Source organism: Aspergillus costaricaensis, assembly GCF_003184835.1.
Source record: "Aspergillus costaricaensis CBS 115574 unplaced genomic scaffold BO79scaffold_37, whole genome shotgun sequence".
NCBI classification, from domain to species: Eukaryota; Fungi; Ascomycota; class Eurotiomycetes; order Eurotiales; family Aspergillaceae; genus Aspergillus; species Aspergillus costaricensis.
Window position 1 is genome coordinate 93210 of NW_020291837.1, and position 23013 is coordinate 116222.

Below are 23013 nucleotides of genomic sequence, written 5' to 3' on the forward strand. Positions count from 1 at the left end.
GCAATTGGTAGTAATATCGAAACGATGACGGGAAAGGAATAGAGGTTTTATCACGCATAATAAGCCATTATGAGACCGTCTCAGTCTATCTGTCAGGGCCCGCGGGCCCGAGAGTCCGACTGCCCGGGCGGCCCACAGTCGGCATGGTCATAGTGCGTTGGGCTCACTCGTCAGTAACTCGCTTTTTGAACAATCAATAATGAACACGGAACCTTCTGAAAGGCTATAGCCTAATAAAGCTTGGGTCAATGTTCGAATGAAATTCGCGATCTGTATAGCATGCGCTAATGCTAGTAACTATTCTATGGTATGAGGGAACAGAATTACAGTCAAGGGCAACCATCAACAGCTTTAGGAAAATGTGGAACCTTGCATCTTTCTAAGAAGCGGGCTCTTTTCACGAATCCTATGTCCCCAAAAATAGAAAACAACGGGAATGGAGATACATAAAACTTCCACAATACCCAGGAGTGTACTCCCCCAATTCAAGCCGAGAGTCGCATACATGGACGGGCCCGCAAGTGGAAGAACGGCACCCATAACACTCCTGCAAAGCATGTTTCCCGCAAGTGCAGACGCAGCATAGATACCATAAGAGCGTGCCATGTAATTGGAAGCATAAATGAAGACACACGCGTTGCCAGCTCCGAAGGGAACACCAGACAGGATAGGAACGATCCAGTGCACATTTGGAGTACAGGTCCACGCAAACCAAAGCTGCCCGATGGCCAGGAGAGTAGCACCAAGGCCAACGATGCTCACCATAGCCTCTGGCTGTACTGTGCCGTCCTCTGATTTCTGGTGGCAGTTGATCACCCTGCGGAATATAGGCTCACATGCAATGGCTAGTAGAACGCCTACTCCGATGCCGATAAACGAAAGACCACCAATCCCGGGAGACCATCCGCGCTCTTGTTGAAAGGCAATAGGATAAGCGACAAAACATAGGTATAGCACGCCATAGACAAGCGCCACGTATGCATCCCAGAAAATGCTGGCAGTGTGGTTAGAAGAGGGTAATCTATGAGAAGAGCATCTTGTTCTTACCAAATCGGTTCTGTTAGAAGCATTAAGAATGGGCGACCGAGGTTAGCTTTTAGTAATGGCATCAATTCCTGTGTGTCATCATAACGCGTCCACAACTTGTGATTCTGCGTTTCAGTTCTCCGTCTCTTTGCACGCCTCCTTAGGATAACTGGGGCGTATGTTTCCTTGATGAAGACCATTAGAACCAAAACAGCGCCTCCAATTATTAGGACAATCCAGTTCGTCCATCTCCATCCTAGGTACTCGTAGACGAATCCGCCAATTATCGGACCATAGACGGGGCCGTTCGTAGGACCAATGGACCAAAAGCCTAACGCTAACGGCCGATGCGCATCAGATACAATGTCGTTTACCGAAGCGGGTGAATTTGACATCAGGGCACTTCCAAAAAGCCCGCCAAAGAATCTGCTCGCAAGGATTGTCTCAATGTTCTGCGCCAGGGCGCTAGGCAACAGTAGTAACAGGAAAACCGTCATCGAGAGAAGATAGACTGGCCGCCGACCAACAAGCTCGCTCAACGGAGCAAATAGAACACTTCCTGCCCCCATGCCGAGCAGGTAGGTGGTGACGCCAAGCAGGGCTCTCAGTTTAGAAATGCCGAAAGTTTGCTCAAGCCCAGGGATACCAGATGTATATAAAGTGCTGGAAAGACTGACTACCGTGGCGCCAAGACTCATGGCTGCGACAACGATAGCCTTATACCATAGTGGCCACAAACGGGGATTTTCTGGGTCATCATCTTGCCAGTAGACTTCGTATTCTGGTGGATTATGAATGCTCGGTAGCTTTGAGATCACGGGCTCGATACTCGGAGCGCAATAGCCCTCTGCCGGGATGAAGCTCGACCTTGAGTCGTGTGAAGTATCGACATCTTTGGAAGAAGGCATTGTGAATTAAGCCGATTATAATCGACTTAGAACGCATATGGTAAAGGATGTAATGTACATAGAACAGGGACCTAGTATTAATATAGCGCAGGTGTATCACTAATGGCATTTATTCCTAGTCCCCAGACAGGTGGGATACCGGTAAAACAAAGCAGACCGGTGCCCTGGCACTTCACAATGAACCTTGGTATCCATCAAGTGGGATGCCGGCGCTCCGGCTAGAGTAGTAGTAGTGGCGTTGATCTACGAGACTGGGTTAATCAGCTGCCGGCAGGCGGGATGCCGAATAAAACCTTGACAACGAGAAGTGCGGCCTCCGTGGCGCGAAGCTTGCACGATCAACAACGTATTCTGCCTACAAATTGAGGAAGTAGGAAATAGGTATCCTTTTCATCAAGCGGGATGCTGAGTACCCTACGTTCTATCAAGTGCAGAGAGAGCGGATGCAGGGATTAGTAAGTCGATTTCTCCCATTGCAATGGCCACTAAAGCTTTTCTTTGGCAGAGTACCAGGTACATGGTATAAATACCGAGAATCTGGGTACACCTTGTGTCGAGAATACTGAATTGAAGTATAATGGATTGAAGAATAACATACGTGATGGTATCCAGCAACTACAATGTCTGCATTAGGAGGTGCAATATTCACATTCGATAGATATCCGTCATTATTAGTTTTTTTATTAGTTTTTGAAGCCGATACGGGGTTATACCCTGGAGGACAGCAGCGACAGCTCCTTGCCGCTTCTTGGCTCTCTGCAACATCTTGTGAGAGAATATAGCTCGTACATATATTGGTGCTTTTACCTCACGGTGACCAAGAAACAAATCTCAGCAAACCCAGGGCAGTCGATGGACCACAAAATCCAGGCTCATAAAGGACTCATCACTCCCTGAGACTAATGCATATCTCTTCCATGCGATGTTAAGTGTCCGATCCCGATGGGTTGACAGCCTAGCGCTTCGTCTAGACTATGATAGGATTAGTCGAACCTGGTCGAACTGATTGCCAAAGAGCTTCGTGATGCCATCTAGATAATCTGGCTTGTTCATTCCTGTGTGCGTCTGGGCTGGCGTTGAACTCAGTGGGGTGTTTCATCATGTTTCGGTCCACGTTGGCTTTTTACAGGTGAATCCTGGAATATGATATATTCCTGGTTCACGTTGTGAACCCATGAATTATAGAATCCATGGATACTAGGCCTCCCACCACAATGAAAACAATCAGAAAGCATCATTGTTACGCTTCTGAAATATCCAAGCAAGTTGAACAATGTGTCATCAAGAGAAAGATGGAACTTTTGTGGAAGGTAGCCAGACATCCAGGCAGTTATTAGAGGCGCGGGTGGCTGTTGTGGGTCAGGAATGCACTAAAAATAGTGGTACTGTCGAATGAGAGATCATGCTCCTTTGGAGCAAAACAGCACTAGTTCAACGAAAGAGTCGGCCGGATTACGAAGTATCTCCCCGAGTAACTAATCATCCGAAGTCGCCTCGTTCATCCACTCGGCGAGGTGGCCAGTTACGTACCCCGCAGCTAAACCTGGCGGGCGCAGCAGTATCATGGTAGCTCCCAGGCGACAAGCAGTCAGTCACTCTGGCTATCATCACCATCCTTCTTCTTTTCACCACCATCCTCTGGAAACACCCTTCTGGACTTTTACCAGCCCTCCCACATCAATCTTCGCCCGACATGTCGATCACTCACATTGTCATGTTCCAATTCAAAGCTGAGGTGAGCCCTGAAGTAATTAAAGATGTAAGTTACACCAGCTCAACCTAGCGCTTATCCACATCTAACATTGGGACGTCCCCGAAGGTGTGCTCTCGGATGCTCGCTTTGAAAGATAATTGTATACACCCCACCTCACAGAAGCCATACATCCAGGCCGCGTCGGGTGGGGAGGACAACTCGCCCGAAGGCATCCAAGTGAGTGATGAAGGAATGTCCTCTTTGAACATTTCCATAACTAATATTCCAAAGAACGGCATTACCCACGCTTTCGTGGTGCACTTTGCGAGTGCTGACGATCGTGATTACTATGTGTCCAAGGATCCAGCTCACCTGGCATTTGTCAAAAGTCTGGATGGTATCATCGAGAAGGCGCAGGCGGTTGACTTTATCGATCGTGTCTATTGATCTGCTGCATAGCATCTTAGTGCTCAATGCAAGAGCGTCGAGGACAGGAACATCCTCGAACCCCTCGGTCGCCTGAAATATTAGTTTAATCTCATTGCTAGATGGATGTGTATACTTTGATTTTAACGTATTGACTGGCTGGCCTAGTTATCCGATAATAAAGTTCTAACATCTCTAATCGAACATGAACCTGGGGGACAATCACTAATTATGTAATATCGCGTTTGATAGACTTTTATCAGCCAAGGATAACAGAAGAGAGCCCCTCGTTTCAAATATCTGCCGATCTCCGATAATGGAGATATGGCGATTCCTGCGCAACGTATTCTGTCATTGCCGTGCGGGGCATTGGCGAATGACAGCCAGCGCTTTTCTGAATGGCTTCGGCATCGTAATGCTAGCTTGAGATGATGTGATTACCACACCATTTATATACCTAATCCAAGACTGCTTAGCCAGTCCATCTTCTTTTCGTTTTCAGCAGACATCACATTAAAGTTATTTCAAATAACAACTACTATCCATCATGGTTGAGGTACAAACACTCGTCCAACCGGACATCCAATACCACCCCGACTACGTCAAATACACAGCCCGCACCCAGCGCCGTGTCACCTCTGAAACCCTGCCTAAGACTCTGCCCCAAGGCTTCCCCGAGCATCTCAACTCTCCTCTGGTCTGGGAAGGAACAGAAGTAGAGAAGCGCGATGACTGGATCTACAAATTGAATGATGCTCAGCTTGACGAAATCGACCAAGCCCTGCAGTCGTTTAAATGTAATTCCTCCCCATCCTAGAAGAATGTTTATCGCTAACATTCCACAGCAAAGAACCTTCCACTAGGTTCAATCAACCAATCTACTTTTCCCCTACCAACCCTTCACCCCATTCTTCGCGACCTCTCCCGCGAAATCCACCTAGGTCGGGGCTTCGTCGTCGTCCGCGGCCTTCGCATCGACAACTACTCCCGCGAAGACAACATCATTATCTACACAGGCGTCTCCTCCCACATCGGAAACTACCGCGGAAGACAGGAAGATAACCGGACCAAGGGAGCCCCTTCCCGTGTGCTATCCCACATCAAAGACATCTCCAATACCGTCCAACCGGGGACTATCGGCGCGCCCTCCAACACAGCCGATAAGCAAGTCTTCCACACCGACTCGGGCGATATTATCTCCCTCCTCTGTCTCCAAGAAGCCGCAGAGGGCGGAGAAAGCAAGCTAGCTAGTAGCTGGCACGTTTATAACATTCTTGCGAAGGAGAGGCCGGATCTGATCCATACGCTTACGCAGGAATGGCCGTTTGATGGGTACATATCTACCATGCCTTTTTACATGATATGAGTGACGCTAACTGAAGGATAGATTCTCCAACCCCACGCAGCCATACAGCACCCGTCCACTCCTCTACCACCAACCTGCCACATCTAGCACCCCGGAACGAGTCCTGATCCAATACGCTCGCCGCTACTTTACTGGATTCATGGCACAACCTCGATCTACCAATATTCCACCGATCACCGAAGCGCAGGCAGAGGCGCTCGATGCGCTGCACTTTTTGGCTGAAAAGCACAGTGCTTCCCTTGGATTTCAGAAGGGAGATATTCAGTACGCGAATAACCTGAGTATCTTCCATGCAAGGAATGGGTTTACGGATGGGCCTGGCAAGGAGTAAGTGATTCTACCGTCATTGGTGTGAGTGTGAGACTGACTAATGAGAAAATAGGCGCCATTTACTGCGTCTCTGGTTGAGGGATCCTGAGTACGCATGGGAGACTCCAGAGCCGCTGCGGAAGAGATGGGATAGTTTATACAAGGATCTGGAACCAGAGGAGCAGGATTTCCCTCTCGAGCCGAGGATTCGGGGGAATACGACTTCTTAGGTGGTCTTGACAGGTTTAGTTTATGCATGCTTCATTGGATTGTGGGGTTGAGAAATATATCTATTCGATGTGTAGTTCTTTTCGCAGTATTTTCGCGAAAGCGATAGGTTGTGCTTGATGAGAATATTGCGTGCCTGCTCACTCATGAAGTTGCCATCGCAAGACCTGACAAGGATTTAACATGGGTTTCTTGGTGAAGAATCGAATGATCATATTTGAGATATGCATCATCACCCCTATCACTGGGTATGGTGTAGCTCGCAATAACGTTTCCTGTAACCGAATAATAGAAACTCCCGTGACACGTTCCCCGACCACTGTCTTTGCCATTTCGCTGCCACTTCCTACCCTATTTGTGGCCGCGAGCAAACATTATTTGGGCCAGGCATTACTCCTTGCCCAATTACCCTCTTCACAATCGACGTTGACTGTTCCGCCCCAAAAACACAAACACAGTGAACAGTCGGACCGGTGGACTGATAGACAAAGTCAAACTCATAATAACTCGAACCCAATTGACCTATAAGCCAGACCCAACTCGTATATACCACCCCCAGAGCAACAATAGATCTGGTGCACTGCACATCAAGGCAGGAGAACATGGTGATTGGGATTCGTTGTGTATAGAATCCCCGTCGAATCATGTCCCCACAATCCGATAACCCCAAATTTCCATGTCTCATTATAAGTAATCGCAGCATTTCTTGTGATTGTACCGCAAATATGCTTCGTCAATGCCAATGCTAACAAGGCACAGGCGCTTGTGACTGACATCATCCATGCTTCAGCAGCTTGTATTTCTCTGCCATCTTTCGGGATAGCGCGCTGCGACCGCCGAAGAAATAAAATATGTTTGTAGTGCGTTTTTGAAGTTAGGAGTAATCTTTTGGGTCCGTTTTAGCGCGTGCTGAAGGAATAGTTATAGCCAGTGGCTAAGGAAGAGTCTGGGAAGAGTGACCGAGAGCCGTGTGGGTTGGTTCATTCGTTGGTAAGGATTCCTTCACTATCTGTTCATATGCAGTGCTGCAGTTGTAGGACCGCACATCCTGCTTTCCTCCATTATCTCGCTGTTTGGCAGAGGGAAGCTGCATATGTTACTCGGGACAATGTGAGGTCTTGCCTATTCTCAACGCCGTTCAGCTTGTACTCTTCGTTGACTTTGTCTGGATCTCCTGTTAAGCACCATCCTTGAACTGTATATCGAGCTATGGTCATTAGACCTGCATGCAAAAGTAGCGGAAGTGTCTCTCATCACATGCTCTCAAGAACGTAAAGGACCCATGCTTAAAAGCACTGCTTGTTTGTTTTGGTCCCGTGTGGTTGAGACGCGTCTTTGACAATTAACTTCGGACACGGGTACCGTCCAGTATATAAAACCCACGATCCGCTGTGGAGACAACTTTCTTGTCTCCTGAGTTGCATTGCAGGCATAAGGAAAGCGACGGTCTGTACTTCTTCATATAGACTTTCGAGCACTATGACGGAAGAACGAATTTTTTTAATCCCAGCATTCATCAGAGAGACTGGATGGGCCCGACTTTGTATCTTGGAGGTTTTGGTTGTTCTGCATGAGAGAGATAACGTATCGAGCAAATCCGTGTGTTGCGCAGAGTGCTCGTTGAGGCTGTATAGACTCCTTTTATTTCCTTCCTCACCACTCTGATGAGCCTTTATATTGTCGATGGAAACCCCGACACTGGGGAAGAATGAGATTTCCTTATTTCTCGTGGAAGCGACGTGCTCAGGACGGAGGTGTGAAACTCAACCACTAGCTTTCATCAGAAGGAGACATCAGTATATAACCAGGACTGACGCATGGTATTTCCATCAGTGTCCTTCTTATCCTAATGTGCCGATGAACGCCCAGACCCGAACAATCAGTTCGGATCACGTTAGAGTTATACAAATGGGTTTCCAGCACATGAAAGGAAGCAGTCCCAACTTGGAATATCGGTACTCCGTTAATAATCGTTCAAGCCAATATGATCCTACTTGACACGTCTGATGCACCTATGTGTTGTGCTTGTTATCTTTTCTGTCGTTCGATATCTAGAATAAGACACCATGTCCTAATTGAATAGCCCAGCCGGTAACAGACCAGATCGCCCAGCATACTAGCCATACAGTACTGCACGTTCAGCATGCAGAGCAGCATCCCGTTCATGTGCAGATGCCGGAAGAGGGAGGTGGCCGACACGGCGTGGAGTGGGTTATTCTGGTGCGTCGACTCAACCACCGGATGCAACTGGAACGGGTCCCCGATGATCAAGTACCAACAAGGATCATAATTGGCGAAGACCGGGCACAGGTCCGCCTCGGACGCGCGCGCCGCCTCGTCGATGACGATGAGTTCCGGGCGGAAGATGCCGGTGACGAAGAGCTGGCATTGGAGCAGAATCTTGTCAGTACTCACACTGCATGGTTGATATCTGGCCTGCTAGTCATCGATAGACATGATCTTCCATCAACAAGGATTTAATTATGAGGCAGCTTGATCCGGGGCTTGATTGTATTATCAGGGGGTTCTTCGAGATGGGCGCACCAGCAAACTATATTCAGTGGACCAAGAAGACAGGACAGTCATCCATGCTTCTCCGGCGAGACTTTTCGACGGCGAACTTTAATCGCGATGCCACAATGCAGACCTGGTTCGGCGATAACAGGAATATACAACGAGAGCGAAGGCCGCGGTTAATCAGCTTGCCGATATATTGACCGCATTTGATGCAACCACCACCCCGGAGATCCTTCCGGTTGCTCCCTTGTTTCACTTCGCAACCAGAACGCCGTGCTTAGATCTTTATGTAGCAATCGTCCCAGACGCGTGAATGCGGCGATTATTTGGTAAAGCAAGAAAGTATATTTTAGTATCGTGGTCACATTATAGTAAATCGATCAGGTGACGCTTCAAAGTTATTATTGTCTCTCCTTTATCTCCACCGTTATGGGGTTGCATTTCAAGTATAAACAGGCGTCTCATCGAACTCTGTATGAAGTTCAATGGACGTCATGTCAATGGCATTGTCAACATCCCAACTCTCTGGTCAGCAGCATCGTTATTCTCGAGGTCCGCAGCCCAGGCAGAGTTTTCTTCCAGATGCCTGACTGCCTCTTCACTACCGGCCAAGTCGACCTCTCGAAGAAATCTTGCACTGCCTGCTGTGGGTTTCACATCCATCTTCTGTGCGTGTTTGCTTGTTCTCAAATGCCCTAAGAAGTAATATTGATGACTCAAAAACAAGATAACGTGTATCATGTCGTTTTCGACCCTGGGGATTTGCAAAGAAACCCTTTGCCGGATATCCATCCAAATCTCATTAACTGGTCACGGGCACAGCGTCCACAGTTTGGAAGACTCCACCACCCACAGCAGAATCAGGCCACGAAACTCTCAAAGTGCAAATGAAAGGGTTGTTTATTCCGACCAGCGCATAGTCAAGTGCTATCACTTCGTTTGTCATGTATTGCAGATTGTGTAGTGGAATATAACTGCATAGGTTTCCTCAACATATTGCTTCGTATAGTTCCGTGAAGCAAATGGCATTAAGGGAATGACATGCCTAACAAGGAAGTATATCATGACGTGAGTGCCCACAAGAAAAGCCGTCGTTGCTGCGCTCTGATCAGGTTGACGGATGTGTTTTCATGGAAGTGTTCCCAAGGATTTCGTAGTTCCCGTCGGAGTTGGTGTCAGGACTGAAAGAACCACTGCAAGCAGGCGTAGCAATCGGTCAGGCCGGCCTTGGCCCTCTAGCTCTCGGGAACATCATTCGCAGACCCGTTTGCCTTGGTGGTCTGGATCCATGTTTGAGTCATGGACAGGTTTTTTTTCCTTCATTATTTCTAGTTATTTTTTCCTGCCGTTACCTCTTGGATTTATGTCCTTGCTTATTCTGCTGCTTTCGTTGCTTGTTTAGCCTTCTGTTCTTTTGTAGTTGCGTTCATTTATTGCTCAGTTTAGTTTCGTTCATTCATTCATTATGATCCTCTTCGTTCTTCATGTATCTTTCTGATTTTCTTTGTCTCCAGTGGTATTTCATTCCGTTATAGGGTAGCGTGGTATCTCCGTCACATCATTCTCAGTCCCTTCTATAGGGAAGAAATGTTGTCCTCATCTTGGACCGATATTGAGCCAGTCACCTCCGCGTAGATGAAGCCTGCAGATTTATTCCAACGTCAACAAAAGCGAAGCATATTTTACGCCACGAGACATTGCGAAGAGAGTCTCATCTGAATAGCTGATAGTGAAGATCTGCGGTGACAGTCGTATCAAACTCATATCTTGTATGTCCAATTCCTCAGGCGTTGCATTCAAGATTCCAGCGTATATCGAAGACGCACCGAAGCCACGTTGCGTCTTGTTTCCGTGACTTTTCTCGGTTCGCTCCAGCACCAGAATTAGACCCAGACGGCCCTGGCTTTCGCATAGAACCAAATCTGCGCCTGATCTGCTCCTCACTCACTTCATGCACTCTTTGGCCTTCCATTTCTGTCAAGGAAACCGAGCAGACCTCGAACATTTTTATTTTGCCTTCTTCATGTAAAGACACGATGTTACTTGAGATTATCGTGGTCACCATCTTCGTAGATGATCCCATTCATATACACTCTCGAACCCAGGGAGCCCAGGCGAGTTGTAGCGTATCACCTTGGACTTTTGAATGGCTCGCCCTTGGCGAAAGAGTGAACGAGTTATATAAGTTGCCCAATAATGGTTCTGACGTGCTTGTATCTCTTGATTCTGCCGGTTGCTTTTTCTCCAGGTCCTGGAGCGCGCACAAGCACCGAATACCTAGGGGTAAATTGCGGTACGCCTGTTTCAGGTCTTCTTTCGGACATTGTATTCGACGTGAATGTCTTGCCAGTTTTTCTGCGACTAGATTCCAGCCTTTCATGTGGTTGGGAAACTTCCAACGAAGAGTATCGCCAGCCAGCCTTCGGTCCATCATGCGCTCTTCTGGCACTTGAATGTCGCGGCGTATGGCAGGAAGCCTTCGGTATATCTCTTGTTGGTATGTATCATCCAGCCGATTGATGACTGTTGTTGATAGGTACAGGTCGGTCAATCATAAAGGAGCCGATAAAAATTGCAGAGGTCGCCGGCGAATTGACAAGATCCATAAGTGGTGGTTGAGGCTAGGAGGCATACAGTCCCAATGTTATTGGGAAGGATTAGAATATTGTCTGCCGGAAATTCGACTGAATGGATTGTGTCTGAGCATGTCACTTTATATATATATATATAAATTGCCCTGCAGTGCGGAGTGATAACCTTCCTAATAAATCTCCCTTAACTTCGAAGAACAAGCCGATTGAGAAGCGTAGGAGGGGCACAGACGCACAAACCAATGAAAGATGTTGATGGTTCGAGCACCCAGTATAATCCTTTATGATATACCGCGAAAAGATAAGAACCGTGCTGTGGTAAGCCAAACCAAGGGGAGGACATCATAGTTGACTCCCACACGATCTATCAAGCTCATGGGATGGCCGCTGTAATTTGACGGCGGTAGGGTAGGTTCTATGATACTAGGTGCACGACAACCCGCTGCGGCTGGATAGAGGCAAGGAGCTTGCGCGCGCCAACCACATCGATCAGTGTAGTGAAGGGAATCGCATTAGGCTCCTGGTCTGCAGGCAGGTCGACCCATGTGCCGGTTTCGCGGTTCCATGGCCGGATGAGGCTGAGGGTGCAGAACCCCGGAGGTGTGAAGCTGATATTCTCCATAATAACCGCACGCCATCCTGTCTCAGGAGCAGAGTTCTCCAAGTCAAAGATGACCGTCAGATGATCTTCCGGCCGCAGGCGCCTTTCACAGTCCTGCGGAAAAAGAAAGGCGATATATCGACGGTTGCCAAGGTTCGGCACGGCCACCACGAGCAGCAGGCAGTATCCTCCTGCATGATCCCTGGCGGCTTTATCCTTGGCTTCTTTCTCGTAGACCAGTGCGTTGTGAAGGCACGTGTCGTACTCTGTGAGATCGGCAAAGGTGTTCCGCATCACGTACAGGGTTTGAGGATGCTCCCGCAACCACGCACCACTCTCTTGGTTGCTGCGGCCTTATTCCACAGAACTCTGATCGCTGGTTGCGACAATCTGACTGTGGCTGGTATATTCGATCACCCTAGAACAAACAGTAGGTGAGGCTGACAATCGAAGACCTAATATGAACTTAGGGATCAATGGTGGGAACCGTTCCGCATCCTCTTCTTCGATCTGAAAGTCGGACAGAGCCAGGTCAGACGATCACATAATGCCCTTGTACTGTGAAAGAGAGGTTCTTGCGGAAATGCATTGCTTGAACCAGAGTCTACATCCTCAGCGTCATCTTCGTATAGTGAGAGAAGTAACGAAAATGCAAGCTGACAGGATAGGAAGGCCCATCCTTAGGTGTATAGTGACTCCGGCGTATATCGCTGTCTCCGCAATAACCATAGTTGGCGATTGCGTTTCCTTGATTCTATGGCACATTGACCGTCTTTGACCTTCACAGAGCCATCCTCGAAAATGGACCGGTTCACAGTTCCCCATCCTCCACCTATCTTCTTTGTCTATGGCCGGATGGTTTGTATAACTCAGATTGACATCTATTGTGTCTCTGAGTAAGACGAATGGAACATCACAGTTACCGCTTGCGGTTCGTTGAAATCCTGTACCTCGCCAAAGCAAGCTCCAGGCACACCGATAAAGCCACAACCACAGGTCTCCCCGAACAGTACTCGCCACCGTTCCTGATCTGCTTTCAGTGCGAAAGATCGAGAGTCCGTCCATGCGACCCCCTTCGACAGCAGCTCGGTCCACGTTGTGGGAAGGTTGTGGTAGGCCCGCTATCTGTCGCCATATGCTGCGGATGACGTTTCAAACTGTGTTTGCTATAGCGCAGTGCCTGAATACATGCTCAGCGACCAGCAGTGTTTGATACCTTCCTTGGACATTCGTGTCATCAGCAGAAGCTTCCAGTAGAGATTGTTGAGATTGGGGTAGTCGGTCTTTCAGTATATAAGCCTTTCCACAGACGATGCAGGGATACATCAGTCGGGTCTGTACGTTCTTGTCGACATCGCTGCTTGTAGGGACCCAACAAATCTTGTGGTACATGGACGTCCTGAAGGTGTGCATACAGTCCACGGCATGAGTTATTCAACCGGACCATTTCGCCGGGGAGATGCCCATACTGCCGTTTGGCGAAATCGCTGCACTCGTCCGGACGTTTGAGGTTTCTCTAATAGCCGAATCCGTTGAGTGGGAAAGCACCTAATTGTTTGCTTGCCAGCTTCTCAGTACACAAAGCATCGTCGCATTCGTCGTCGCCCTTGATATCTATCTTCATAAACCGGCCAGAGCAAGATACCGAGGAGGTATGCATTTGTCCAATTTGGGCGGACGGTAGGAAGATCAAGATTGCGGGTATGCCAATCGGGGAGACAAGCCACACCAAGCCATGACATGGTACTGCTCAAAGTGTTGAAAATGGGTGTCTTATCTGTACCGCGCTGCTGATAATTGGACTCGTTAACGGTAGGTGTTGATCGATCTCAGCTCAAGTTTGCTGCCTGCTCTTGCGAACAGAGCAATCGATTGTTGCACAGAAATAGGAAGGATAACCATTTCAACCTTTGTCAATAGATTCGTGTAATCTGATTAGCAGAGAACAAACATTGACCAGCGTCTCTTGGGCGTTACACAATTTCGATATCCTCGTATACTTTTGATCACAGATATCTAGGCTCACGACACCACGCATAAAACATGCTCTGTTGCAGCCTTGTCCATCAGTTTAACAACCGAGACATGACTCCATTTAATGGCAATTCCATCGATAATTGCCCTTTGTAAGATTTGGCGGTAAGACAGTGTCCCAACGACATCTAGAAGTCCCGACTGTTGTGACAATTGAGAAACGCAGGGTAGATATTAATCGTTGTGTCTCCAGATGGAAGTGATGTCAAGACCAGAACCACGGTGATAGAGCAGAAGTATCTTATTCATCCGTTGAAACGGGGCTTGAGCTTCTTTTGATCTGGAGAAGTACACAAATACCAGATAATATGGACCGCGAAAACGTTTCTTGCAGACCCATCTGATGAGTCGGTTATCAGCATAGAAACACATGACAAGCACCAAGCCAGGTCGAGCTGGGGTGTGCTTCATCAACCTAATACCAGCTTGTGCATTCGAAAGCAGCGCCGACCGAGTACATGGATTTTGCGCTCCAGTATATTCGCCAAGAGCACACAGTCTCTGTTCTTTCTCAACTGTCATAGCAGAGATGCGATACGTTTGGAAACCCGAAGGCATCTCATCAGGTGTCAATGAAATTAATCCCTCTTCCCTGGGCAACGACGTGATGAGAGAAAGTGATCTGCACAAGTCTGACAACCACTGCGTACCTTTCTCTCATTCAGATCGGAGAGCCATTGAGTGATGCTAATCGAATGTGGCTCTCGGCCATTGAGTATCAGCGGGGTCTATCGCACCACCAAATCCCGGGCGCCATAGGAGTCTTGCTTGAAGTGATTTTGCTGCAAGCTCCGTGTTGACATCCTTGAAGGGAAAAGGAGTAGCCTTGCTGTTGAGGTGGAAGCCCCGTTCATAGTGGGGTTTGTTGTATAGCGAACAAGAATATCGACTTGGTCGAGAGTATGTTTTCATGGCGATAAGGAGTATGAGATGGGCAAAGCATGGCACAGTATAATATTCCGTAGGGTGCAAGTGATGACTTTTGGTAAACAAACCATCTCACATCTCATAACGCACCTTGTCGGTTGTCTTTTTCTTCACCGAGTTATATCTGTATAATGAACCACATGGCGCAAGGACCGATGGATCTGTCCCCACACAGCCTGTAAAATGGAAGAGTAAAAGCGACATTTTGCTGGAACGACCGAAGAGGAAATGCTAGGATGGTGGTTACACGTATAATAAGATGCTCATAAGCCACCACAGCGGAGGCAACAATGTGACCAACAATGAACTAGGGCCGCACACTTCGCGTTACCATCAATATGGGGTGCCAGGAGCAAGGCCAACCATGGCCTGTAAAAATGAACCATGAGCCGCAGGATTTTGCTTCAGTACTGCAGCTATTTTTCTCCTCACTGGCGGACATGGTGATTCCACCCAGTAGATCAAATCAGTATTGTATGTTGTTGTAATCAAAACATCTAGCTCATAGAAGGTGTATGTGATATAACGTGGAGTGCCAGCAGAAGGGCCAACCATGGCCTGTGAAAACAAACCCATTTATCAGAGGAGTTCGCCTCAGGCCTGCAGTCGTTCAATTCCTCACTGTCGGGGATGATGAATTCATCCACTAGATCAAGCAGCATTGACTATCGCTGATCCCAATCCATCCAGCTCATGATGTGGTGCTGCTTTTCTTTTTCAACACCACATGGGTCTCTCTTCTATAACTGGTCATTCTTGACGGGCGTTCAATAAATTTGATTGTTGGTTTCCTTTTCTTCCGTTTCTTCCTCTTTGTATATACATTCTTATTTATTTTTCGTGTCGTTTTTCTTTTCTGTACCTTCTCTTCTTCGAGAGACCCAATAATGGTATCGAGATGCCCAAGACCGCTGGAAATGGGTCGAATGCCTTAGCAAGTCATCGTAGCTTTCAATCTTTGGTAGACACAGTTGCTGGAGTTCCAGCTTAACTATATTCGGTTTTCCAAGGGTCAAGCACCCCAGTAGGCTGAATGTTCGCCAACACGTTCCAGTCAGGGGAAGATGGGTCAACCCTGCCTCTTCCGCGTTCATAATGAGAGCAACCAAATTACAACAAGATCGCAAAGGCAAGACACATATAGAACTGCCTCTAAGGCAGTCCAATCACCATGTGCCATCAACGCTCCCATCCAACTCTTCATGTTGGAGGGAACGAGGACCATGAATTGTATGGACTGAACACTTCGATACAAGTATTTGGAGGAGACCGGATGAGTCGCATCAACTGAGGTTGGAGTCTGCAGAATGTCTTGTATAATAGGCACGATCAGGCAGCTGCCTGCAAACTCAAGACGTATGGAAATAGTAGCCCCGTTATATCTGTTGATGGTATTATGGAACGCAATAGGCGGAACTGTGTGTCATACGCGCCAGTCATCAGCGGATCGCTGTCGAGCCAGACCGTGGCGAGGATGTATGCATGGGCATTCTGAAAAGAATTCCATGTCAGTTGTTGGATGTCATCTTTAGCAGCAATTCTTTCATGCAGCTTTGCTTGTCTTTGCTTTCCGGAGACATTCCGATGAATCACTGGTTACTTCTGTATGGGAATGGTACGATTTGAATCAATCTGCAAGGCTCTGATCCTGTCCTGATCCTTACTCGATCCTTGAGTCACGTACACCCTGTCTGGCGGTGGTTTCGCCTAGGAGGGGGTTACTTATTCTTTTTCTCATTAGGCGCTTTTGCCCATTAGGCGTGGTCTACCGAATCGTATGCCTTCTCCTGATCCAAAAGGCAGATCTTGATCCCAGATTATTCCCATTTTCGTAGGGTACATAATACCCCGTTGACTAGTGGGAATTGTACAATCCGGTGAAACATTTGGTTTGTGCCACCCTTACCATTTTGTGTCGAAGTATTAACGAGTAGACCAAAGACGATTTATCGTGTCGATCTGGATAGCGGACTAAGGGACACATGGCAATCTATTGAATTGAACCACATTAGTAGAGAACATATGAAACGATAATGGATAGTAATACTTCTTCATGTAACCGACTGACTTCATCTTTCGAAAGTAGTTTGGTATCAGAAACTGACTGGAAAATTAGCTCACTTCCACAAAAGCACCAAAGAGATACCTGCCAACTCATCCGAACCTCTCCAAACAACATCTCATCCGTTATCAACACCCCGAAAACCTCTCCCTGACCAGAAAGCCATCATGGAAAACATGGCAATATTGGGCTGATTAAAGATGCGTATGAATCCGATTCAACTCTGCTTCTTCCTCGATTGCAGTGGCCGTCTCTGACTCTTTATCGGTGGGTGCCTCTGACTGTTGTGCTGCTTGATGGGAAGTGCAGAGAAGGCTGGTGTTCACGAGATTATATAGCCCAAAAATTTGGCAGGTCACATGACTTATTCACTGTGAGTCCGCTGGAAGGATCCGTGACAAATTGTCAAATTTAGCATGGATAGTGGCGATATTCCGTGGTGATTTGGAAAGTGCCGTCAGTGAAGCTGTTGAAAAACGGGAATCTCCAAAATTGAAGCTGTCATGTCAGTGGCAAAGTGGTCTAGCCCGCGCAGTTATGGAGTCCTGTGTAACCCGAATATGAATAGTCGAGGAGGACTCCGTGGAGTAAATGGAATTATCCTCTGAATATGGGACTATCCCGTAGATTAATTGGAATTCTCCTTACTGATAAGCGAAATCTCTGATATTGATACCTAATTTCTCCACTCTGCCTACGTGGCCTGTACTGGAAATTGTCATCTTCCGTGAAATTCAGGGTTATCTCCCCTGCGTGAAAAACTTTTCCGATCAAGTCAAAGCAATAGCTGAGTCTGGGCTGGTCCATGAGATGGGATGACGTATGAGCCTTGATGCATCCCAAAGGGTAAAAGCTACAGATAGTCACGGAGGTTATGCACACAGGTTATGGTCATAGAGGGATTCATTACAGCACCTAACAGAGAGCAGCCCATTCCTTCATAGATGATGTAGCTAGTATCGTATCTACCCTACTCATAGAGAAGATCCAAGACCCCAGATCGTTGACAACGTGCATACATACCCTCCGCAGTCGGAAATCCACGGCCGCAATGCATGATTCAGGTTACTGCGTGGCACATCAAGGAAACCTATATCCAGGTATACATCCTACACATAGTGTGCAGGGATATCAAATACCGATACTAAGTCTACGAATTCCGGGTGCGTCCTCTTAACTCAGTAGTCGTTCATTCTGTGTCGGAAATATGCGGAAAGAGTTCCCCCCTTCTCAACCCCTTCGGTATCACCATCATTGTGTAGTAGAAAGTGCTATGGTCGCACAATGTCGAGATCAGACCATTGCATACTTTCAGTGATTTCCGTATGGCATGACACCGGCAACTGAAGGCCATCGCATCGGAAGCCGGATTCCGAAGCCAAGTCGGGGAGGTATAGAACATGCCGGGGTTGGGGGATGCCGAGATGAGGGTAGGATTGGTGGACACGGGAGAGGGGAAGGAGATAAAGTTACTGTAGGGTCTGGTCTCCCCGTGGGGAGGCTCCGGGTTTACTTTGTGGATTGGAATCCACGCGACTAAATGGATCATGGTTTGACTTGTTAGGGAAAGTCTTGGTTGTGCTACTCAATTCACCAATGATGGGACAGGTTTTTGGAATATGATGTCATGATTGTCGATCGTTACAGAGAGTGCTACCTAAAGTACTACTTTACACACATAGTCACACTCCACTCAGCCAGTAAGTGAAGTGACAATCCGTCTAATGACCCATCGGAATCGGCTTCTCTGCACTTCGCATTCGCTCCTCGATGATGTCTTTTCGCTCCTTGCGCAGCTGTCGGGCGTACCGGACTCCGAAGCCGTGCTGGAACACCTCCTGCACTTCTTCCAGGACGAGTCCGGAGACCTCGGGATAAAAGAAGTAAATCCAGACGTAGGAAATGCCGCATAGGGCTGCGTAAAAGCCAAATGCGCCGGATGGAGTCATGGATTTGGCCATGGTGAGGAAGGTGCTGGAGACGATAACATTGCTGCCCCAGTTGGAGCAAGTCATCCACATGGTGCCCATCGCGCGTACCTCCAACGGGAAGAAGTCTGTGCTCATCCAGGCGGTGTTGCCGACCGAAACCCCGTAGAACACAACAAACCAGATGACGAACACCAAAATGACGATAGCCGCCGGGGAAATGCCCGGGTTGAGGGGTTCAAGCGTCTCCATATTGACGGGAACCCAGTGGAAGGCGATCGCAACGGCGGCCATCCCCACCGCCATTCCCCAGGCTGTCGCAAGCAGCAAGCGTCGGCGACCCCAACCATCCACCACCATCATGTTCACCCAAGTCATGATAAAGTTGGTGCCCGCGACCACCAGCCCCACGGCCGTCGAGTTGTTGAACCCCACCAACGCAAACAGTGTCGAAGAGTAGTACATCAGGGCATTGAACCCACTCATCTGGGAGATGACCATTAACCCGCACGCCGCTATCAAGGCGCGCAGATTACTCCCCACGGTATGTAATTTCACCACCTTCGACCACCCGCTCCCCGTGTCGTTGATCTCGCGGGCCTGATCGCAGGCCGCGCGGATCGTCACCAACAACGCGGCAATTTGCTCGTCCGTCGCGGCGCTGCTGTAGATACGGCCCAGGACGCTGCGGGCTTCTTCCATGCGCCCGTTGTAGATGAGATGGCGAGGTGATTCGGGACAGAACGGCATCATACAGCCGAGGATAAGGGCGGGGAGAGCGCCCAGGCCGACCATGTAGCGCCAACCGTGGCTGACGCTCGCAAAGGCCGCTCCGATCGCATACGAGATGACCTGTCCACCGGTGATGGACATGTTGTTTAGCCCAATTAAGCGACCGCGAGCCCCCGCCGGTGCGATCTCCGCAACGTACAGCGGCACGACCATCGCGGCCGAGCCTACGCCCAGTCCGACTACCACGCGACCCACCGCCATCTGCGCGATCGTATAGGCGGCGGCTTGGAGCACGGAGCCAATGACGAAGAGAACACAGCCAAGATAGATTGCCATCTTGCGACCAAACTGCATGATTGGGTTAGTAGGGTCCTTTTTGCTTTTGCAGCCGCGCAGGATGAAACTTACTCGGTCTGCGGTGTTACCAGCGAAAATCGCCCCGATGAAGGCACCACCGGAGCAGAGAGAGGTGATCATTTCTTTCTCGGAGCTGGTCACTGGACGATTGTTCAGGTCGTCCTTGAGCACCACCAACACCCCGGAAATGATACCCGTGTCGTAACCGAACAACATGCCGGCAATGGAGGCGGTTAGGGCCACCACCCACACAAACCAAGTAATGGGCAAGTCATTGACGCTGGCAGCGAGCGCCTCGACGTCAGTTGCATTATCGGCGACCTCGATGTGTTTGGCGTCCGAATTGAGATCCAAGCTAGACTTGGGGTAATTGGCAGCTTTCTCGCCGCCAAAGTCTTTCTCGGAAGACATGGTGGATTTGAAGAGAATGCGAATTAGAGGAACAATTGAGCCTGGGTTCCAAAATCCTCGTTTAATGCAGTAAACATGCAGCTTATATAGTAATTCTCTTTATGAGGTCAGACCTATAGCAGCGCACGAATATAACTTCAAGTGGTAGCCTAATGGTCGATCCTGGAGCCATGATCCAGTCAATAACCGAAATGCGGGGGTGGGTGTCTGGGGAAGACCGTCTTCTGCCATCTCAGACAACAGATGACGCTACATTCTTGGGCGTATTCCTGGCGCTGCACTGCATCGTTGGCTGGTATTGGTTCAATCAATGTGACTAGCTTGCATTTGGTTGGTCGGTGGAGTCGTGCCAGAACCTTCTGTGCCAAATGCCTCATTTTACGGACCGCATCCTAGTCACGGCAGCCAACGGAAGAGCGTTTACCGGCCCACTTCACGGACAATTCCCGTCACCAGATTGCCCAACACGATGACTTCATGGTCAATTGGGTCAGGGATATGGTGAGATACTTGCATGCGGGATCTTGGGCAAACAGAGGATATTCTCACAATTGCCTGTTTCGTTCACCCCACGAAGATTGTTCTCCTCTGAGCGAATTTGCTGCCAGATTGTGTGCAATCGGGATGTGAACGTCGCTGGTAAAGTACATCCCTGCGATTCCAATCACCGGCCTAGCCAGGTCTTGTGCTGTATGCTACATTCCTCGGGTCGGAATGCCTTGTCGTCGTGCAGTTCGGAGACCTAGCCCATGGTCCATAGCCGGGTGGGCAATTCTCGAGGCGGATGCTGCCGTAGCCGTGCATGATGGCCAATTGCAGGACTCATGGTGATCTCCTCCCATGCCAAGCTGCACTCTGATCGATATCGGCCTTTGGCTGACCTACCATCGGGAGTTAGCAACCGCCCCTTAAGTGTATCCTATGACTAGACCTTTGTACTCACCATTATTCAATCGAGACAGAATAGTTTAGATCAGGTATTGCACGTGTACGTCATAATACCATTAGTCGGGCACCATCATGTTCTTATTTTGTGAGGGTTCCAATACCCCGTGAGCTCCGGGTTGCCGGGTTTAGCTACCCGGCAGGAAAGCCCTTGCCTGGTGTTGCAGTAGGCTTCTGTTTTGGCGCGCTAGATAACCTTCGCCACTGCACTAACTTGAGAGCTGACCCAATGATCACAATATGGTCTTTCGGGGAGGCCTATCCCTTCTTGTTCCCAGTGCTGCGTCGGCATTCATGCCTGAATCAGTCTGGCCCTGCACCTTCAATAATAGCCCGCGTGATTTGAGTGCAGTGGTCTTTCGGCTCGGTAGTTTTCCAACTGAGATTCATAATTTCCTAATGGCCGAAACATAGTGAGAACCCGATCAAGCCCTTCCGAAAGGGTCAAACGAATTCCCAATCGCCTGTCTAATTGTACGTCCTGTCTCGTTGGATTCACCTTGTCGTATTTTCGGGGAAGAACGGGGTATATTGTTCACCGATTTTCGCCGACATAGTTTGTTTTTTACCGTATCACGCTGTGTGGAGCATAATGCAATTGATGGCGTGATGGTTAGGGTCTTCGAGGATACGCGGGATGCGACTGTCTGGTATTCCCAGTCAGATACGAGGTAGTGTCGACTTCAGGGAACATCTCAGCTTTGGAGTGTCGTATCTCAGGATGATATTGGCTCCGGACACATCTGCCTGTTTTATAGAGACGGTCCTCTTGCCTTAGCCATGGGGTGTGGAGGCAAGTCCAGCGCAGAAGCACTGGAGATGAAGTCGTGAAAGCGGGGATGCGGCCGACAGGCGCCAAGTCACCGAGGAAATGACACCCTGCTTGATTGGTGGATTTAAGGATTCTTCAGGCTGACTAGTTCTTTCCTGATTCAATGACTGATTATACCTATCAAAAAGGTAGTCGCGTTATATCTGACTCTAGGGCCCTTTTCCAGTGGCTTTTAGGACACCCAGATGACCGTCCCGTACCATTATGATGATTGAATCACAGCTTACTCCTCTCCCAGACAATCGTCTTCCCTTCCTCCCAGGCCCGTTCTACAGCATCCCAATACCGCCTCTCATCCCCCATGACTAACCCACAATGCTTCCCATCCTCAAAGCTGACCCCGGTAACACGATACCCCCTGCGACTAGCCTCGATCATATGCCCTTCCACATCTTTCCAGGGAATCATGTTATCAATCCTAGAATAGAGATACAACCTACGCGCCTCCCCAAAGATCTCCGTATCATTCAAGTCCGCACGATAATCATCTATGGATCTCATGGCCTTAATACTCTGCAGAGCATATCCCACCTTAGCAGTGGAATAAAGCACTGCGGTTCCAATCGCACGACCAGGTTGAGCTGTCGGTAGAGCCACTGCTCCGGCAGCGTAGAGTCTGTCGAAAGATGAGTCCCCTGGACAGCAGTCGAAGATGATTAGCTTCAGCGCTGATTTGAAGTTCACTGGTTCTGACTTCATTGCTCGCGCGAGTTGTGTGACTGTGTTACAGCCGCCATTAGAGAACACGTGGAGCAAGATCCTGGCATCAGGAGTGGACTGCAGTGTCTTGGTTATTGTATTCGTGGCGGGAGTAAGGTTTCCATCGATAGAGTGCAATGAACGGGCGACATAGTCGCGGAAAGAAGTGTTGATGAGTAGGATGGATGTGCGGGGGTAGCGTTGGCGGTAGCCGCCGGTGTATTTGGCCACGCGACGGGGTGTTGCGCCGCCGTACCAGGGGCACAGGATGATTAGGGATGGGTGAGTGTTGGCATTCTCTGGTATTGGTGTATCTATAAGATCTGGCTCGTAGTAGTGGATGTTCTGCCCGATTGAAGGGAAGTCTGGGATGAAGGGAGCAGACATTGTGAATGTGCAGGAGCTGAGTGGGGATGTCAGG

At 48.8% G+C, this 23013-nt stretch overlaps 7 protein-coding genes across 7 annotated transcripts; 3 read left to right on the forward strand and 4 right to left on the reverse strand.

The window, feature by feature from the left end:
* Positions 1-351: 351 nt before the first annotated feature.
* On the reverse strand, positions 352-1934 carry BO79DRAFT_157448 (MFS transporter; the record flags this gene model as incomplete). Its single annotated transcript, XM_025678868.1, has 2 exons — positions 352-994; positions 1048-1934. The coding sequence occupies 2 exons, from the start codon at positions 1932-1934 to the stop codon at positions 352-354; spliced, it is 1530 nt and encodes a 509-aa protein (XP_025535586.1).
* Positions 1935-3542: 1608 nt separating this feature from the next.
* On the forward strand, positions 3543-4132 carry BO79DRAFT_202109 (Dabb family protein). The gene is made up of 3 exons (XM_025681631.1): positions 3543-3693; positions 3754-3864; positions 3919-4132. The coding sequence occupies exons 1-3, from the start codon at positions 3628-3630 to the stop codon at positions 4072-4074; spliced, it is 333 nt and encodes a 110-aa protein (XP_025535587.1). The 5' UTR covers positions 3543-3627; the 3' UTR covers positions 4075-4132.
* Positions 4133-4600: 468 nt separating this feature from the next.
* On the forward strand, positions 4601-5980 carry BO79DRAFT_202112 (TauD/TfdA family dioxygenase; the record flags this gene model as incomplete). Its single annotated transcript, XM_025681632.1, has 4 exons — positions 4601-4850; positions 4899-5385; positions 5441-5746; positions 5802-5980. The coding sequence occupies 4 exons, from the start codon at positions 4601-4603 to the stop codon at positions 5956-5958; spliced, it is 1200 nt and encodes a 399-aa protein (XP_025535588.1). The 3' UTR covers positions 5959-5980.
* A 2148-nt stretch (positions 5981-8128) lies between these two features.
* Positions 8129-8673, forward strand: BO79DRAFT_258950 (uncharacterized protein; the record flags this gene model as incomplete). Its single annotated transcript, XM_025686340.1, has 2 exons — positions 8129-8359; positions 8449-8673. 2 exons carry the CDS (start codon positions 8129-8131, stop codon positions 8671-8673), a joined length of 456 nt encoding a protein of 151 aa, XP_025535589.1.
* Positions 8674-11479: 2806 nt separating this feature from the next.
* On the reverse strand, positions 11480-11959 carry BO79DRAFT_258951 (uncharacterized protein; the record flags this gene model as incomplete). The annotated part of the gene is made up of 1 exon (XM_025686341.1): positions 11480-11959. The coding sequence occupies one exon, from the start codon at positions 11957-11959 to the stop codon at positions 11480-11482; it is 480 nt and encodes a 159-aa protein (XP_025535590.1).
* Positions 11960-18316: 6357 nt separating this feature from the next.
* BO79DRAFT_274440 (MFS sugar transporter) lies at positions 18317-20116 on the reverse strand (the record flags this gene model as incomplete). Its single annotated transcript, XM_025687604.1, has 1 exon — positions 18317-20116. The coding sequence occupies one exon, from the start codon at positions 20114-20116 to the stop codon at positions 18410-18412; it is 1707 nt and encodes a 568-aa protein (XP_025535591.1). The 3' UTR covers positions 18317-18409.
* Positions 20117-21938: 1822 nt separating this feature from the next.
* BO79DRAFT_50991 (DNA repair protein) lies at positions 21939-22984 on the reverse strand. Its single transcript, XM_025689349.1, has one exon. It carries the CDS (start codon positions 22977-22979, stop codon positions 22110-22112), a length of 870 nt encoding a protein of 289 aa, XP_025535592.1. The 5' UTR covers positions 22980-22984; the 3' UTR covers positions 21939-22109.
* Between the last annotated feature and the right edge of the window lie 29 nt (positions 22985-23013).

Coding starts and splice junctions, on each gene's coding strand:
- BO79DRAFT_202109 (XM_025681631.1), top strand. CDS start 3,628: ATGTCGATCACTCACATTGTCATGTTCCAATTCAAAGCTGAGGTGAGC. Junction 3,694..3,753: donor GCCCTGAAGTAATTAAAGAT/GTAAGTTACACC, acceptor ACGTCCCCGAAG/GTGTGCTCTCGGATGCTCGC. Junction 3,865..3,918: donor ACTCGCCCGAAGGCATCCAA/GTGAGTGATGAA, acceptor AATATTCCAAAG/AACGGCATTACCCACGCTTT.
- BO79DRAFT_50991 (XM_025689349.1), bottom strand. CDS start 22,979: ATGTCTGCTCCCTTCATCCCAGACTTCCCTTCAATCGGGCAGAACATC.